At 46.1% G+C, this 19,070-nt stretch overlaps 1 protein-coding gene across 1 annotated transcript in view; it reads left to right on the top strand.

Moving 5' to 3' along the window:
- The window catches only part of PEX14 (peroxisomal biogenesis factor 14), a 71,795-nt gene extending 59,013 nt beyond the window's left edge, over positions 1 to 12,782 (top strand). Inside the window, exons 5-9 of the mRNA XM_029962396.1 lie at positions 3,906 to 3,991; positions 4,540 to 4,642; positions 5,901 to 5,998; positions 9,106 to 9,197; positions 10,926 to 12,782. Of these exons, the coding sequence (XP_029818256.1) occupies positions 3,906 to 3,991; positions 4,540 to 4,642; positions 5,901 to 5,998; positions 9,106 to 9,197; positions 10,926 to 11,391 (845 nt within the window). The 3' untranslated portion in view covers positions 11,392 to 12,782. The remainder of the gene's footprint in view (positions 1 to 3,905; positions 3,992 to 4,539; positions 4,643 to 5,900; positions 5,999 to 9,105; positions 9,198 to 10,925) is intronic.
- The last annotated feature ends 6,288 nt before the right edge of the window (positions 12,783 to 19,070 follow it).

Genomic DNA, 19,070 nt, shown 5'->3' with positions numbered 1-19,070 from the left:
TTTGTTTGATATTTTTGGTTCTTTTTAAGCATTTTTGAGTAGTTTTGACACCTCTACACCAAACTACAAAACTAGAGAGAAGGAATTACCCCCCACAGAGCAAAAAGGAAAAACATTTGAGGAGGGTTATGTGCTGAAAAGCAGAGGCTTGTGTTCTAAGAAATCTTAATTTCTCTCTGCCTCCCCCTCCCCACAAGGTATTGCTGCTTCATGTTTAAAAATTACATTAAAACTGTGGGCTACGAGTGCAGCAGTTCAGGATGGTTCAGAACCATCTCAAGAGTTTATTCAGCAGGAGTGAAGCAAAGAGCTGAGTTGGTGATCTGCCAGCAGTGCCAGTGTGAGATGCCCACTCCTGTGAGTCACAGCAACAAATCCTGTGCACACCTTGGGATTTAACTTCCTTCATCTCCTGCTGTTGTCACCCCAGTCTGTTCTAAAGTTCATACCACCTAAATACTTCTTTCTGTACAATTGAACTGCCAGTGTATCCATCTCTGGATGTTCTGATGTTTTGTTGGAAGCAGCTGTTACCTGTATAAATACTTTCTTATTCTTGAAGAGTTAACAAGAAAGAAGCAGACTTGGAAGCCTTCAGAGTCACATAGTTCTTGTGTGCTGATCTCCTTCTGGGTTTGGTTCAAGAGAAACTGTGAAAACTTTTGGGGGAAGAGACAAGAATTAAGTTTCTTGTATTTTAGGTTAATACCGTCTCTACTGTTTCTCCTCCTGTTCTGGAGGAGTAATTCCTTCCCTCCAGTTTGTACTTTTGCCAAGAGGTGTCAAAACTGCTTTTAAAAAAAAAAGCTTAAAAAAAGCTTGAATTTGATTAATATAGAGAAACAAGACTTTGCCTGACTGATAATAAAACTGATAAATGACATTTGAATTACTTGTAGCAGTAATTTATTACATAAAATATCTTTTATTTGACATGCGATTAGTTGCTGGAAGCATCACTCAATCTGACTAGTTTAAACATGCTCTGAAATGAACCCCCAGTAAAAAACCAGGGCTGTCTGCTGTTGCCATTCTGAAATGCACTAATCCAGCAGTGAGGACAAAAACCTGACTTTAAATATTTCAATGATTAATTGGGTTTATGTTTTTTTTTTTTTACCTTTCTAACCCATACAATTACAAGCAAACTCAGGGGAGTTTCTGAGCAAGGTGTGCAAGGCTGGAGCTGATCATCCAGGTATTGCCTGTGTGTTGTCCCCCGTGGTATTTATGGGCTCCATTTATGGGGTTTGTGCAGATTTGGCACCTCCTTAAGAATCAGTTATAGTGACATTTTTCTTGCTATTTGGATCTTCTTTCCCAAGCCCTGTGTCTTCATTATGTGGGGGGCTGTGGAATACAGACTGTTTTCTCTTACAGTGAAAAATGATAACTGGAATCCAAACTCTTTTTTTCCCCCCATCACCTTTCCATGGATTCACTGTTTGCTCTTGGAAAATCACCTCTTCCAGCCTCAGTTTCTACAGTTTTAAATGTGGATGCTGGTGAGGCTGACCTTAACTTGGATGCACAAGGCCTAATTAATTGATGTCAGGAAAGTTAATTCTGAGATGAGTGGGGATCTTAAAAATAGTAGGTGTTTACTCTGGAGGTGCAATTTACAGTTGCTGCTGTGAAAATTAAATATACTTATAGAAAACATAGACTTACAGCTGGAGAAAATGCCTGTCCCTTCCATTTGCCTTTTGAGAGTGTCTTATGTAGAATGGTTTGTTACTTCCCCAGTGCCTTAACTGGAGAGTAACTGGCCTGTCAGTGCTTTTTCACTTTACTTGAATTTTATTTGTGTTACCAGTGGAGAAACTGAGGATATGCAAAGCACTGAGGTTACAGCTGAGAAGCTCCTACCCATGTTTTAGGTTAGAGAATTGCAGAGGAAAAGGAAGGGTGAGTGAATTTTAGGCAGAGCTGTGACATTCTTGATAGCACTGTAAAGTTGCTGTGGTCAATGCAGAGCCTTTACTGCATCCCTCACTCACTTTTTCTCTGCACCCCCCTCACTTTTTTTTTTTTTTGCCACAAGACAGAATTATTTCACACATCTCTAAAATGAGTAAAATGGCATTTCAGCTTCTTGTCTTTATAGACTCTCTGAACTTTAGGAAAGATCATTCTGGTCCCTTTTCATTAATAATGAAAACCAGGGGGCAATAAAATGTTCTTAGCTCGAGCATTAGAGGAATGGAGGGAGGGATGAGGGAGGTGAAAGGGCAAAGCGGGCAGATTCCTACAGGTGTGTCTCCTTCCTGCTCAGAGGTCACCCAGCTGGGAGGGGGTTTGGGGCAGCCCCTCAAGGACAGCTTGGACAGGGCACAGCTGGCCCCACAGAGAGGATTAACCCTTCACAGGGGGCAGTTCAGCCAGGAACGAGCTGTGTCCTCACAGAGGGGCATTTTTAGCCAGAAGTTCAGGGGAGAGAACTGGACAACCAAGAGACTTCAGATCCCAGAAATGGCAGTGGGAGCAGAGTGTGGAGGGGAAAGTGGGGTGGATGGCTGGGGTTTGCAGCGAGATGAGCCAGAGATCATTTTCAATCCTGACATGTACACAGCCAGTTACTGCAGCTTAGCTGACGTGTGTTAACTCATTAAGTTAAAAAGTTATGATAATTTGATCATGTGCCTAAGCTCCAAAACTGCAACTGCAGCAACCCAAAATACTCCTGGTGACACTATTCACCATTTCTGACAGAGATGCTTTAATTTGTTCAGATTTCTAGTCAGTGGATAATTTCAGGAGCTGTGTCCTAAAACATAGTAAGAAGCTCTGAGTGCCAGTGTTTGGGAGTCAGTGCCTGTCTGTGGACTCTGAGGGCTGGGATTAGGAGTAATTCTTGCAGTGAAATGTCTGTAGAGCTCAGCAACAAGCAAAATGGCAATAGGTGAGCAAAGCAGAAAGGAGAGCAGCATCCACCCATGTCAGCCAGCTGAGCCTCCCTCTGAAAACCCAGACTGAAACTCTGGAGAGCAGAATGAGCTTACAGACGTGTCAGTCACATGTAGATTTGGATCTGTCTGTTTGGAGACCACACCGGCCTCCATCTCATCAGTTCTGCCCACATCCTGCCACTGAACTTTAGGCAAGATCATTCTGCATCCTCTTTATTATTAAAGAAAACCGGGGGCAGTACAAGATTCGTTCAGGGAACTGTGAGGGAGGTGAAAGGATAAAGCTGGTGGAAAACTACAGGTATCTCCTGATGCTGCTGGGAGGAGCAGAGCACGCCGTGCCTTTGCTGTGGAGTCTCTCAGCTTCTGTGCAGAATTGTGTGTTAAATATTTCAGGCTTTTATCTACTTCTTTACCTCTCTCTGTAGATATTTAATTGCATATTTTCTGTCTGCTCTTTATGTGTGCTTTGGTCCCTGTTTGTAACTTAAGCTTGAAAGACACTGGATCCTTCCTTATTGAAATGGTCCATAATTGCTGACACAGTTTTCATAAACCCATTTATTGCCCTGATAGATTACTCTTCTTTCTCAAAACACTCCCTTCTTTCCTTTTTCCTGCACTCCTCTGGGTCTCTGGCTCTGTCCCCATTTTCGACAATTGTGATAGAGGAGAACAATAGGTATTCAGGTAGGGAGTTAACCTCAGCTAGTATGGACCCTACAGACAATTATCTGGGATCAGAGTGCATTCTGCAAGGGAACAGGAGGGCAGAGCAGCTTGATGGAACCTTTTTAATTACTGCTGTGATTTGTCTCCCTGTGACACTTTGTGCAAGGTCAGTGTCAATGCCAGAGGTCTGACCAGATGTTTGTGTCCTCGGGCCAGAGGCCTGCGCACTGTGCTATTCATGGCTCTTTTCTCTGTTAAATGGGTGTACCAAAATGTTGTCACCTGCAGTTCTGACTGTGATTGTTTCTTGATTTTGGCCCTTAGGTCCCCCTGGCTCCAGATGGCGAGATTATGGGGCTTTGGCCATCATAATGGCAGGAATTGCCTTTGGATTCCACCAGCTCTACAAGGTAATATCTGAGAGAACCATGTTATGCTGCCTGTGTCCAAATCACCGTGTTGGTTCCAAGCTGGTGAAGCATCTCTGTCCTCAGTGGCACTGCCATTGGTATATTTGAGAAATATAGACATTTAACATGAAAATGCAGAGTCAAAAAAAACCCCATGGAGAGCAAACAAAACTAGTTTTTAGCTGTGACTCTCAAACTGCTGTAAACAAGGTAATTTTCATCAGGTTTGCTCTCAGTGCATATTCAGTTCCCAGGCCCTGTGCTGCAGAAGGATCCATGGCAGTGAGAGTTGTGACCTGTTAGACCCAGTCCATCCTCTGTGTACAGGGTTAGGAACTGGTTTTTAGCACCCTGAGAAATGTAACCACAAAACTCTTCTTCTGCAACTTGTTTTAACACCTCCTGTAGGGGTGTGTGTGGATAAAGGATCACTGGCGCTGTGATAAAGGCTGAGGTTTGGGGGGTGGGATTTGAGAATGTTTTGGGTAGATTAGAAAGAGCACTTTGCATATCCCTATTTCCTAAAAAAGTTTCTGTACTCCATGCAGAAATACCTGGTTCCTCTCATCATGGGAGGCAAAGAAGACAGGAAACAACTTCAGAGGATCGAGTCAAACATTTCTGAGATGAGTGGCAGCGTGACACAGACAGGTAAAGATTAATGACTCCATCAATTCACCCCTCAAAGCCTTTCTCCCTGTATCCTCCATTCTGCCAAGACCCCCACCCTTTTCTTTCCCTCCATCTCCACTTTATGTGGTGACTTCATTTATCTGCTCTGAGAATCTGTTCACATTTGCAAATGAAGCCGCCGTCATTTCGGTTTAATTTGAAATTGCTTGTTTACTGTCGGCACGGCCTCAATTAATTATGTTTTTACGGAAAGGCTCCCAACCTCAGAATATTAATAAGGGGAATAAAATGACAGCCTTTCGGAGGGCTGTAAAGTTCATTTTTAATTTCTGCTTCTCTGATGTTTTCAGGGGCTTTTTTTTGGTGGTTTCCCCCCACCTTCCATCTGAAAATCCGAGCAAGGGTCAGGAGAGTCTGTAATTACTGTGCCTCCCTGACCTGAGCCACCTTCTCTGTTATTGACTCCATAGGGTGTCTGTTCATTACCCAATGCCCTAATGATGGTCTGGATTAGCTGTTACCTGTCACACCAGTAGAGGTTTTAATTTTATTTATTTTATCAGCTTGTTTACTACCTGGAAGCTTTGGATAAAGTGCCAAAGTAGAAAAGTTCTACAGCTGGAGTTGGAATCCAGCAGAAGTTGCTCAGTGTTTGCTGGGCTGTAGGAGAGGAATATAGGGTGCTCTCCTGAAATAAAAGGGGAAAAGCACAAAGTATTCTCAGTTGGGAGGAAAAAAGGTATGATTTTCAGCAGTAAGTTTGTTAAAGATATTGGGGTTGAAGGAGCTGGTGGGTTGAGAGTGGGAGGATGCTAATTACACTTTTTACTGAAGGGTGAGAAGAAAAGCATCTTTCATTTCTCATGATACCCTGAGGTCAATCCTGGGAGCAGCTTCTTCCCAGATTGGAGCTCGCCCCAGTGTTTGCCTGCAGGAGGCCTGAGATAGATAAATGATGCAAACATTGTATAAGTTCAGGGAGATGTACAAATCATAAACCAATATAATTAGAAGGGAGAGGTTTTGGACGGATATACTGTGGGCTATAGACATCTATACAATGGAAAGATAAACTAGAAATACTGGAGGTTAGATGCAGTGCAGGTAGATTACCCGTAGTGCAGATAAATCATATGGATTAAAGTGAGCAGGCGGGCATAGATAAATTAAATACAGTAGGAATAGAGGCATCTCTGTAGCTAGACAGCAGGAAAGGAGTGTGTGAGTGTGTGTGTGCATGTATCTCACTTTGACTCTCCTGCTTTTTCCCTCACAGTGACTCAGTTACAGACAACTTTAGCAGCTGTCCAGGAGCTGCTAATCCAGCAACAACAGAAAATCCAGGACCTCACCCAAGAGCTGGCTGCTTCTAAGGTATAACCACCACCATCTCTGGAACATGCATGGCTTCTTCTGTGGGCACATGGAAAGCACCTGTGGGGTTCACAATGCAGCCATCAGCCCTGTCAGATCCCCAGCCAGTTCCTCTGCACCTGTCCATGGGAGGTCTGGTTAAAGCACTGGCTGTGGGTTGGGTACGGGTACTCAGTGAAACAATCTGACTTTGGAGGGGGCTTTACTGTGCAGCTCTGGATGCAGCACCTGTGTCTGAGGCCTCACACCCCTTCTCATCTTCTGCAGTGCATTTGAGATGAAATAGTTGTGGTGTTAGTCCACTGACCAGTTGTGCAGAGGTTTTGTTTGTGTATAATATGTAATTTTACATGTTTCTGTTTCTCTTGTCTCTTAAGTCACTTTTCAAAACAGTGACTTAATCCTGTTCAGACAAGCATACACTTGAAGGACTGTATTTAAGTCACTTGTTCAGATCCAGGCCAGGTAACGGTCCATCATTCTTACAATCTGGGTTCTTGTTCCAGTGATTCTGGACAGCTCAGTCACATCACAACCCCATTAGTGACACACAGTGACCCATTCCCCTTGACTCCTGACTTGACCCTGCCAATAAAACCATCAGTTCTGACCAGTTTGTGTTGTTACATGTGTAAATAAAGTAACCACTTTTAACCAAAATTGATTTTCTTTCTGGCAATGAGAATTAGTGCTTCGCATCTCCAGAGTACTTTGCAGCCACTGGCTTAAGCATTCTACAGACAGAAACTGTGGATGACATGTGAGGTGGGCTGGATTTGAACCAGTCACATGGAGATGAAGCCTTCCTTTGACTCACAAACCTGGGATTCTTCAGGGTCCAGTCTCTGGGCAGGGAGAGATTTTCCTATGAAATCCTTTAGGCAAAGCTTCCAGCCTTCTACCTGGAGCAGGAATTGTCTTCTCCCCTTCCCTGCACTTTAATCTCGTACAGGCCCTTTGATGGTGTGTCACTGGTGGGCCACAGCTGACTCTGTGCTGTGCACACTGTACAGTAGGAATCCCTCAGTGGCACAGCTGTAAACCCAACCATGAAAGCCAGTTTATGGCCACAACACTCTGCTTCAATTTTCCTTGGGAACTGTGGCCTGACAGTGGCCTGGAGCCAGTCCGGAAATTGGAAAACTGTTTTCAGGTCTTAAGTGTTAAGATTAAGAACACATGTTGAGCTTTAAGAAGGAAAAAGGCCATAAGAGTCTTGGTGGTTTAGAGAGTCTTGAAGAAGTTTTTCCTCCCCCCTCTCTACCCCCTGCACTGAAATGGTAGCACACATTGTTATGATATCTAAACCTCATGTGTACAAAGAAAAACTTGGGCAACCCCACAAACCAAGGAATAAAAGCTGTGTTTTCTCAGCTGTAATGTAAGTTTTTATATCTGCTTTTCAAACTCCTACTGGCATGCTGTAAAAAATTAAAAAGAGGGACTTTAAGTAATTAAAAAACGTACATAAAAATTCAAGGCTTGAATTTTCTACAACTGTTTTTAAAGAGACTGGCTAAAAAGCCCCAGATGTCAGATTTTATTTCTAAATCCTAGGCATCTGGCACCATATGTGTTTCGGAAATTTGAGTCCTTTGCAGGCCAGTGAGTGGAAATCACTCCCTTGTTAATGTGCTGCCGTAGCTTTCAAGGTCTTGGAAAGCCAGAACAGTGGCTCCTGGATTCTTGCTGTCTGAGGGCTGGGAGTGTGAATCCCAAGGGAAGGCATCTGTGTATATCACAGCTCCTACAGCCCCAGCCTCTCCCAGCAGTCTGGGGTCGGAGCCCAGAAGTCCCTGTGAGCAGTGCTGGCTGTGAAGGTGCTCAGGGTTACTCAGCACCAGCTGAAGTCTGTTTAAAGAATAAGTAGGAACAACCAGTTCTGGCTACATGGAGTAGGAACTGCTGAGGAGGAGATTTGTGTTATTCCAGCCCTGGCTTCCTTTGGCACGGGGTTTATTAGAAGTATCTCTGGAGCGATGCTCACAAATGGGTTCATTCCAAATGGCTTTTAGCAGAAATTACTGTGGGAAGTGCCAGGCATGAGTGTGCTCTGCTCCCACAGCTACAGGAGCTGCTGGAGCAATAGGATGGGGGAACCATAGGCCGTGATCTGTCTTTAAGAAAGTCCCTCCCATTTCTCAAGGTCTCGAAAGGGTTAAAAGAAAGAATGCCAAAAGTATTGTCTGCAGCATATTCTGCTCAGTTACTTGCTCTAATTTCTGCCTGATATCCCATAGCAATTCTGATGCAGTGCTGACAGCAGCTGTACCAGGCTTCCAGGAGTTACTTACCATTTTTCCCCACCAAACTGCATCGACTGCCTTGAAATATCCAAGAGACAGAGCCTAGTCCAGCTGCTGCTGGGGGTCTAGCCTGGTAACTCCAGCACAGTTCTAATTCTTCACATCGAGGAAGGGAAGATTTTTGCAGCTTTCAAGCACTGATTTATCAGCCCACCTCTAAACACCACAGAGTGCAGATAATCGATTCTTTCTTTCATGATTTAGGAGAAATGAACAAATGGTTTTAAAATAGTTGTTAATATATAATATTTGAATGTGTTGCCTCAGCTAAATGCAGTCACAGGAAGGAGTAAAGGACCTGATTCAGTGCAACTCCCACAGCTGTTCAGGATCCTAATTCTAGTTCTTCTATAGAAATTCATTAGGTCAGTGCCAAATGATTTAGTTTATCTCTTTGTGTATTGTTCTCTGTCTGATATGTTGGTGGAAAACATCCTATGTGGACCCAGCTTTGTCTGAATTCTCATAAGTGCTCCTGGAAAGAGAAGTGGCCCCTTGAGATGCTTCAGCAGTGGTTGTGCATGGGATGTTGGAAACAAGATTAGTTAGTCCCCCAAACACATAGCAAATATTTGAGTAGTCTTGGCACCTTGAGACAATTAGTATTTCTGATCATTGTGGGGATTTGTTCAGGTCCTTCTGTATTGTGGAAGTTGTTTTGCTCAGATATGAGAGGTTTTAGATGTTAGAGCTTATGTATGAGATTCCCAGATAGGATAACACAGGAAAAAGTGACATTGGTGACAAGTGACATTGTCCAGTTCAGACTTTGATCTTTATGCCTTGTTTTTCATGTTCTAGGCCACAACTTCCACCAACTGGATCCTGGAGTCACAGAATATTAATGAATTGAAATCTGAGATCTACTCTTTAAAAGGGCTTCTCCTGAACCGGTATGAGCAGAACTGGGAGCAGGTTGGGGTGGGGAAAGGGCTGCTTTCTGAATCCTCTCAGTCATGGAGAGGAAGGGCATTTCCAGCAGGAACTAGCTCTATATCCTGCTATTGCTATTTTAATAATACCACTTTGCACTCCACTGTCACTTTCTATTTGCAGGTCTCAAAATGCTTTTCAAACTTGCCTTAAATCACAGAGTGCTTGGGGGAGTTGATAAGATTTTTCCTTTTTGTTTGCAGTAGAGAAGCTCTGGGCCATTCCCTGCAGTCAGGATGCCTCTCACCTCCTCTCAGGCACTGCCTGCATCTGCACCTACATTCTGTTGTACAAAGAGTCACCTCTGGCTGCAGCTCAGCTGCCTGTTCATGGTCAGGGCATAACCAGGATGAAAAGAGTCTCACCACAGCAGAGCCTGTTTATCTCAGATAGCTCAGGTATAGACATCTTACGGCGTAGGAGATGTCTGAAATGAGGTGATAGAAATCCCAGCCTGTGGGACAGTCATAAGAACTGGGATCAGATCTCAGTTCTTGAGAAAATTCCTTTTTTTCCAAGTATGTTAATTAAGAGTTTATCCAGCTTTTCAGCTATTGATCCCTTCACTCAGATCTGACTCCCTTCCCTCCTTCTACATGTAGCTAAGTCTTCTCAAGTCATCTGTTTCCTAAGAGATGGACTTCAAAGGTCGGTCTAAGATTGAACTAAACACATTCTGGATCTCAGCAAGTGGGCTTTTCAGAAGTCTGAAAAGTATATTGTCTTTAATATCCTTTTAGATTCTTGCTACACCTCTCATTCCTCCCAGGAGTCTCGGTAGGAAGCTCTGAGGGACTGAGGACACACATTAAGTTCCTGTCTGTTAAGCTGGGTCATACCAGCCTCACTTCTGGGGGGAGAGCGTTACTTGATGACTCCCACTTTCCACACACACAGACGAGGGTGTGTGGGGAGTACTGGATCAGACATGCTTTTTTGCCTTGCTCTTCATGGTGGATGACTCTGAGGGCAGCACTGCTCCCCTTACACTTAGATTTGTCCTGTCTGGTGCTTGGATTCTCCTCGCAGGCATTATTTTGCTACTGTCGTATCCATAAAGCCACCTGGAAAGGACTCGGAGAAGAGCAGCCAGCTTTCCCAGCTGGTGTGACTCCATTCAAGTCAGAGGAGCTGAACCAGTTTGTGGCAGCCAGGGCATGGCCCAAACATGTAAAGTGCCTGCTGGGACTGGGAGAAAGGCTCTGGATTGCCACGAGCCAGAATGCAATAGTGGTGTATCACTGTGGAGGTGAGAGCCAGGTGGTGAAATTCCTTGGCTCGGGCACAGGACCTGGTGTGTCTGACTTCTTGCTCCAGTGGGAGTTTTCTTTTCCAATTAACTAGTGATTGTTTTATGAAGGGACACCCATGCCTTTTCTCAAGCAGCATTCCTGAGTGCTGGCTTACTCTGTGAAAATGGCCAAATCAGATCATTTTAGTGCTTCAGATTGCCCAGCTGGGATATTTTCCTTGCATACAGGGAAGGGTGCTTGTAAAGCACTTTGAGAATCTGGCTGGAGAAGCGAAGTGGCCTTGGTTTTGTTCATTTATGGCAAAGAGACTTGCAGTTTCAGTCCTGCTTTACGTGACTTCCCCAGTGCAAATGCCATTCTCTCTGATGATAACCTCTCGGTATTTTTAATAAAAGCCCCTTTCTCTCCTTCTTTTCCCCTCTTCCCCTCCCCAAGGAGGCAGTTCCCTCCCTCCCCTTCGGCTCCTAAGATCCCGTCGTGGCAGATCCCGGTGAAGCCGAGCTCACCCTCCAACCCCGTCGTTGCCAACCACAACAGCAGCAGTGACATCTCCCCGGTCAGCAACGAGTCGACCACCTCGTCCCCGGTGAAGGAGAACCACAGCCCCGAGGGCTCCAAGGTCAGCTGCCACCTGCTGAGCACCGAGGAGGCCACCAAGGCTGTCATCGATGTCACCAGCCAGGTGAGGATGGAGGTGCAGGGGGAGGAGGAGAAAAGGGAAACCAAAAGGAACGAAGAGGAGGAAGAGGATGATGAGGATGACGATGTCAGCCACGTGGATGAGGAGGAGTGTCTGGGTGTCCAGACTGAGGACCGGCGAGGAGGGGATGGTCAGATTAATGAGCAAGTGGAAAAGCTACGAAGACCTGAGGGAGCCAGCAATGAGAATGAGATTGACTAAGACACCCTGGCTGCTGCTGCTGCTGCTGTCCATCCTCCCTGGCCTGCTGCACTGTCCCCGGTGCCTCTCCCGTTTTGTGGAGAGAAGTGCTACCATCTCCTCCAGTGATTCTCCCATGACTGACCTCGAGCAGGGTCACGATTGCCTGGTGAACAAGGTGGGCCCTGTTTCACCACAGGGCTTTGCAGTGTTGCAGTGGCTTCTTCTCCCCTCCCAGACCTCCTCCCGTGAGCTGGGGTCACTGCTAGGCTGGAAGACCGATCGCCTTACCATGCACCACAGCTACAGAGTCAGCCCTCCTGCAAAAACACCATCTCTCCTCAAACAGTCAGCCTCTTGCTGCATCCTAGTGCCCTTCTATCCAACTTCAGAAATCTGTCCTGAGCTCCTTGATTTCACAAGCCTTTAATCCCCACATAAGGCCCAAACCAGTTCTGTTTCCCAAAATAAACCCTCTGTTTTGTTTCTCAAACTACTTGATATTCTGTTGCCAAAAAAAAAAAAAAAAGAGCGTTTTAACCCTGAGTTCCTCACCAGACCTCAGTCTTGGCTCTTCCAAACCTTATGCCAAGCCTCAGATTCCTGAAACTACCTAGCATCTAAAACCACTAAATTTCTGTGGAGTCCAAAGAACACTATTTCCACCCCATGTGCTTACACTCATCAGAGTGGCCTCTTACTAGGGACCAAGTCCAGGTGTCAGAGCTGCAGTAAAATCCATGGGAACAGGTGGCTTTGTTGCTGATTGCTCCCCAGTAAAAGAAGGCTTTAAAAGAAGTTGACTCCGCTCATCCCAATTATTACCCTTCCTCCTCCAAAGACAAGGAGCTCACATCAGTTTTTGACATCTTACATTTTATTTATAGCTGCCCTGAATGAACGAATGAATAAATGAATGGGGTGATATATCAGATGCTGAAATAGTTGGTTAATTCTGAGTGTTTGCAATGGTTTTTAGCCTGTTTTTCTCTCTAAATGAGAAGAAAACCAACCTTAAATGGTTAGCTCAGACTTGTATCTCTCCAGTGACAGGCACCTGCTTCAGCAGAGCAGTCTCTTCAGCAGAGAGCAGCTCCAGCTCTGAGGTTTAACCACTGGCCCTTCTTGCCCAGTCCAGCCTTTTTTTGCCCCGCTGGGGCCATACACAAATCAAACCAGTGAATTTTGAAACCTCTCATTTGCAGCATTGTGTTCTCAGCTGGTAAAATGGTGGTGTCCAATGATATTATTCACTGCATCAGAACCTCTTAGCAGAGCAATTCTTGTAACAACTGAGTCTCACTGTCCTCACCAAGCAAGTGTGCTCGTCTGTGTGATCATGTATAGATTTCAAATATAAAATATGATTGTATATAATTGTAATAAATATGACTTACCACTATTTAACACCAGGCTATCACTGGATTACCGTGGCTCTTATTTTTGGGGAGAAATATGCATTGGGGGGGGTAAGGGGAGGGAAACGGGATGGTTACAGAAATTCAATCCCTTGAAAATGTTTTCTGAAGGATGTTTGTGGTTGGTTTTGTGACTACTCCAGTCCTAAGTGACCTCAGCAGGAGGCAGTGCAGGGAGCAGTGTCAGGTACACCATAAACAGCTCCAGCAGCTCCAGTGCTGGGCTGTGTCTGATGGTACAGAGGTTGGGATGGGCAGATCAATCACCTGGGCAGTGAAATGCAGCTGTTCTGCTGCCTTGGCTCCCAGCAGGAGGCTCTGCAGGGTGTGGAATGCTGCGTCCTGCTCCTTCCACCCCGGCAGCAGGAGGTGCTGAAGGGAGCCTGTGAGATATCCCACGGCCCCTCAGCCTTATCTGCTGGGAGGGAATGCTGTGCTGGATCCCATGACTGGTCTAACCCTGCCATCCCAGTCCAGCAGCCACTGAAGGAAAGGGAGTGCAGCAAGTAATTTGTAGCTACTACAGTCCCATCTTGTTCAACAGAAGGATTTGGCTCCCTTCTGAAAAATGAGGGATTTACTTGATTCCCGAGTATTTGGGTGTCTGGTACACAGTGACATTTTCCTGCTCAGGGGGAGTGAAAGGGACCTTCATATTACTGTATTTAGACCTGCTGCTGAATGTGATGATTTCTCATGCCTTAAATGGACGAATATCTTCCCCAGGAGTGAGTGTGTGTGTGTCTCTCTCTCCCTCTCCCTCTCAGTCTCTCTCTCCACTGTTTAACGTTCACAAAGAACGTCACGTTTAGCTAAAACAGGGCAAATTTGAAAGTGTTTTAAAGGCCAGGCTTTTCTTAAGAGATGGCACTTTGCATTTCTCCAAGCCAAGAATCCTCGTGAAAAGAAAACACGGCCGAACGCAGGGGTGTGAGGAAAAAGTATTGTCCTGCCTGTGTACATTTTATATACATAGAAGGTTTTGAAAATAGAAAGTGCCTGGACAACAGCAGTTGGTGAAATGTGGAAAATATGTTGCTGAGGTATGTGCCTTGCAGAGTGACTTACGAGGTTTACAGTGCAGCCATCCCTGCGGGTTCATTTTTCCCCCCTTTTCCTCCATGTTACCAATGTTCAATTCATTTACCTCAAGATTTCTGGTGCAGAGTAAAAGGCAGTTTTCTTGAACTGCTCTTTTCTGTCCCTTAGTTTTTTCCTTCTTACTGCCTTTACCAATTCTGTAGATCACTGTTTTTCCTTTCTCCAACCTGATAAATCCCAGAAAACTCCATCCAGGCCATTATTGCTCAAAAAATTTAACTCTGTGCCTCTGGCTGCTGATGGGCTGTTTGTGTATTTTGCTGAGGAGATCTAACCCACCAGCAGAGAATTTGGAAGAAGCCAGACCTTCTGTCCAGCAGGTACTGTCTTGAATCACGAGTTTTATTCCTCTGTCTCATGTTCCTTGTGTTTCCAGCATAGCAACAGTTGTAGGGAGAGGATTTTGGTCCTTGTAACCTGACTGCTAACTTGTGATTTTTTTTCTTTTTTTTTTTGCTAGAAGAAAAACCTCCTTAGCTGCCCTGTGAAATGTTTACCCCACTGGCCAGTTGACACTGAGAATTCATCCTGTTAGCTGAAAGATGACCAGGTAGGGAACATTTTTTTCTGCAGAACAAGACAGCAGCAGCAGTTCCTCACCACCTGGCTCATTCAAGTACTTTGTTTTACTGTGAACTCTTATATTTACTGTATTTTACACAGGAAGAAGAGTAACCCCCCAGAGAGTTCAGTGGGTTTGTAACATGGTTTCTGTAGCTTCTTGGTAGAATACAGAAAGCAGATGAGGGAAGTCTGGGCATGTTTCAGTGAATCCCTGAGAGCCTGTGCTCTCTCCTAGATGAAACAATATCAGGCTGGTGCTTCCCAGTAATTCAAGAATAGAAAAGCTCCCTTTCCAATACCTGCAGGAGAAATATGGGCAACTCAAAAAATGTGACCAAGGGGGAAAGGGTTAAGAGAGACATCTCCTGATCATGTTCATCCAACCTTCCTTATCCCCAGATGTGACAAATTAGCCCTGTGTGCGTCTTTGTCAAGAGCAGGAAGAATGTTTTTTAATTGTCTTTTGTGTGTTGGGGGTGTAACTGAACAGTGTTTGGGATCAGAAGGAAGAGGATGACTTTGCAAAGTATTTTACTTGGATTTCATACGTGCTGGTAAAAAACACAGAGTATGATAAATACAGAGCTGTGACACAGACAAGTTGCTGAGGAAGCCAACTTTGGGAAGCAGGTGTTGTGCTGGCCCTGCAGCTCACACAACTCCCACCCCCATGGACCCTGTGCCCTGGAACGAGAGCCCCAGCCCCTCCTGGCCACCACCCACTGTGGCCACTGACCCTGACGAGCTCCAGCCCCTGTTGTGGCCACTGACCCTGAGGGCTGGGCTGCCCAGGTGAGTGAGGAGCTGCCCAGGTGAGTGAGGAGCTGCCCAGCACCTGCAGCAGCCTGGAGACACTTCAGATCTGCTCTTTGCTTGCTGCAGCTCAAGTTCTTCTGGCAAGTAAGTGCTTTTTATAACTATGCTCTCTCTTGATTTTGTCTTCAGTAGGGTGGAGGAACTGGCTGCATTTTCACTGCTCTGGGGTTGGTTGGGTTGCCAGTAGGTCCATCCTGTTGTGTGCTGGTGGAAGGGCTGTGGAAAATCCCAGTCTGTGGTGTTTGTATTTGCAGTGCCCACTGTAGGAATGGAGGCTGCCTTTGCTTTTCCTGTGCTGGGGCAGTGTCATGCTGGGGGAAAACAAAGGCTCAGGCAGCAGGTCCAGAGTAGCTTTTTGTTGCAGACCTGTTGTGTTCCAGTCAAGGTCTCTGTGCTTGATCAGACCCTCCTCACCCAGCAGGCTGTGGAGAACATGTTTGCCACAGGAAGCTTTGGAAGGTCCTTTCTGTGTGGTGGTGCTTTACATTAAGCACAGATTGTTTGTGGTGGTGACTCTGCACTCCAAAAACTGGTGCTGAGCTTGGAGAGTCTTCCAGCCTGGACTGGACCTCTCAGACCACTGGGTGCTGTGCAAGTGCAAAGCAAGAGAAGGGCTTGGCCTCCAGGGATTGGAAACATAGATAAAGGGATGCTGGGAGGTGAAGCAGGAAATTATTTACCTAAGGTCACAGGAGAGACCTTCCAGCTTTTTTCATTTTCCCTTTTATTGTCTTATCCCCAGACTATGCTGCTTCCTCAGGAGTCAGCCTTGGTAGGCACCTTTGGAGCTGTGTCTGCCTATTATGCTGATAAAGGGCTGGCTCTTACCACTATTTACGTTCTTAAAAAGGAAATAAAATAATGGAAATGTGCCTAAGGTGAATTTTGGGGTAGGGGGAAGATGGAGGTCAGGTCCTGACCCCCTCCACTTGCTGTGCAGTCCAAGCTCTGAGCTGCACTTGTAGGTTGAGGGGCTGGCATGGTCTGTCCCAGCTCAGGGAAAAAAACAATCCCATCCCCAAAAGGGAGCAAGCACTAACCTAATAAAGGCACCAGCTGGACGAAGGGAAAACCAGCTCGTTGGAAAAAAAAAAAAACAAACCTCCTTTCATTAGAAAAATAATATATTTCATCCAAATAAGGTAAAAATATTTGAAATGGGGCAGAAGTGAGCACTAGACAGCATCTGTCAGGCCCTTTCTGAAAAGGGGAAGATTATTAAAACTCAATTACAATTTATTTTTGTAAAGTGTCTTTCAGGCTAAAAATCTCCCCAAATGCTTTGCAAGGACTGCTCAGGGGTTACTTACAGTATGGAGCATCTTCAAAAACATCCTGTGTTCCTACCAAAGCCTCCTTCCCTGCATCTGCTGGAGGATTTCATTTTTTTTCTATATTTGCACAAATAATGAGAGATGTTTTATGATGCTGGCTGCAAGAACAGCCCGAAGGGGAGTGGGGGAGGGAGGTTGACACTGTATTTTTTTCTGTTTTAGGTAAAATACTTGCTTTTCTTTAGGACTGTGTGTCCTGCATGAGAAGGTGACTGGCTGGGTAGGGCTGACTCAGGGGATCTCAGAGTACAACCGGCTTCTTTGTTGCCTGTTTTCCTTTCTGTGCCTGTCCCTTTGCCAGCCTGTCTGTCTGTCAGTCCCTTTGCTTGGCATGGCTGTTCTGTGCAGCATCCCTGGTGCTGGTTTTCCAGCCTTCCCTCATGCCTTGTCTCCTCATCTCTTCCCTTTCTAACAGTTGGCTGTTTCAAACTTTATCCCTCTGCTTCTGTGGCTACTACTGAGGTTTTGTCTGTGTGCACCGAGAGTAACACCTCTTCAGAATTAATTTAACTGATTTAATTGAACCAGAGCAAATTCTGGGGTGGACATTCTTCCATCTCTTTGAACAGATTTGCTTTCCTTAAGCAGTTTCAGCTGAGCTGGGTGTGCACAAAGGGCTGGGTGCTAAATGCTGCAGCTTTCCAGTGCAGGTGAATTATTGCTTGCTTCCTGCCCTCTCAGAGTGTCTGCAGCAGATCCCATTGCTGTGTAACTGCTTCCCTGCTTACCTGTCTGCTTCTGTGCCTGTGCAGTGATAACAGCACTTCCACAGTTTTGGGTGTGAGATGGAGCTTGGGGCTCCCTCCTGCCTGTTCCCCAGAATGACCCTGGTGCAGCCTGGCACTGGAACATCCCCCTGCTGCACCTCTTTCTTACCTCCTTTCCCCCCCAGCCCTGAAACCTGCAGGCAGAGTCTGCTGATCTGTGTGAAACAGTGGGAACTCGTGATGGGTGCCCCAGCAGCGGGGGTGGATGTGGAGGGGCTGCAGCTCTGTCAGAGGATCTGTCCTGGGCACAGACCAATGGATGTGGTGTCACAGGCCAGGGCTGGTTCCCTTCCCTCTTGCAGGCACTGCTGGCTCTTCCTGGGATGATGCCTCCTGAATGAAGGCACTTACTTCCCTCCAAGGGCTCTCTGGCTCTGGCCACAGACCAGAAGGCTTTGTTGAGTCCTCCTCAGTGTGTGGGATGCAGAGCTGTGGCACTGAGGCAGAGCTTGGCCGTGCCCTGAGATCCCAGGAGGGTCTGTGGGGCTGCCGGTGGCAGTGGGGGCTCGGGGCACAGGCTGCTGGTCCCTGGCTTTGCAGAGAGCACAGGGCAGCACCCAGCTCTGTGGGAAGGGAAGGGGGCAGGGAACAGCTCAGTCTGCCTGTCAGATAAATCTTCAGCTGTTTACTTAAATCCTCAGTGTTTCTTCATTTGTTTGTTTAAGAGTTTCCCTGCCAAAAAAGAGCAAAAGGAAGGAGGGAAGCTGCCTCTGTTGGCCACCCCTCCTCAGCCAGGATGGGCCTGGGGCACTTGAGGGGCAAGGGCAAGAGGGGGAGCCAGGGCACCCAGCCTTCCCCAGGGAACATGAAGGGATCTGCCCCTGGAGGGACCATGTTCCCATCTGAGCGGTGCTTGGCCCTTGTGAGGGAAGGTGTGTCTGAGGGACTCCAGTGACCCACTTCTTGCCCCAGGGCTGGCATGAAGAACTTGTCATCCCTTCCAGCACCTGCTGTACCTACAAATGCTGTTCAGTGCCTTTCTCCCCTCCTTGCCCTCACCCCTTTGGTTGGGATTGTTGCCTCTGGAGTTGGGTCTTGTCAGCTTTCGGGTACTGGTAAAGTTTGTCCAGGACAGCAGTCAGAGACCCAAAAAGAGAGGGCTTCCTGCCTGAATGTTGGATTTCCATGTCACAGTGTCTGTCACAGGACTCAAAAGCATCTTGCTTAACCTTACTCCTTATAGATAGCCATAAAATACACTAAGTGCAGTAAACATCACACATGCAGTTCCTTCACATGCTTGCACCAAAACTGGCCTCTTGCCTTGTCCCAGTGTTGGGCAAACCCGGGTATTTTACTGTGGCTGTGCATGTGCAAGTCTGGTGTACAGATGTACTCACACATCCTCTCCCCTTTCCAAGTTTGGTCATATTAAGCAAAGTTCTGCCTTGATTTGTAAAGAAAGACAGAAATTATTTATTTATTAGTGTACATGAAACTCCACAGACATTCCTGACAACCCGCCTGCTTCTCTTGTTCAGAAAAGGTACGAGCTGCTCAGTGGCTATCAGAGAACTCCCTAAAGTTCGTGTTCCTCTTGAAGATGATGTGCAGTTTTATTGTCATGTTTGAAAGCTTCAGTCTTGTATGCAGATTGGGGAGGAGAGAGCTTTGGCTGTAACTTCTCTCCTTCCCTTTCCCCAGAGTTGTTTTTTTAAAAGGGCTTCCCGTGGCCTTCCAAAAAGGCACCTGCAGGTTTG

This window comes from Manacus vitellinus, unplaced genomic scaffold, assembly GCF_001715985.3.
Source record: "Manacus vitellinus isolate BGI_N305 unplaced genomic scaffold, ASM171598v3 scaffold_46_pilon, whole genome shotgun sequence".
Classification (NCBI taxonomy): Eukaryota; Metazoa; Chordata; class Aves; order Passeriformes; family Pipridae; genus Manacus; species Manacus vitellinus.
Note: the sequence above shows the minus strand (reverse complement) of the source record. Positions and strands in the feature narration are given on the sequence as shown.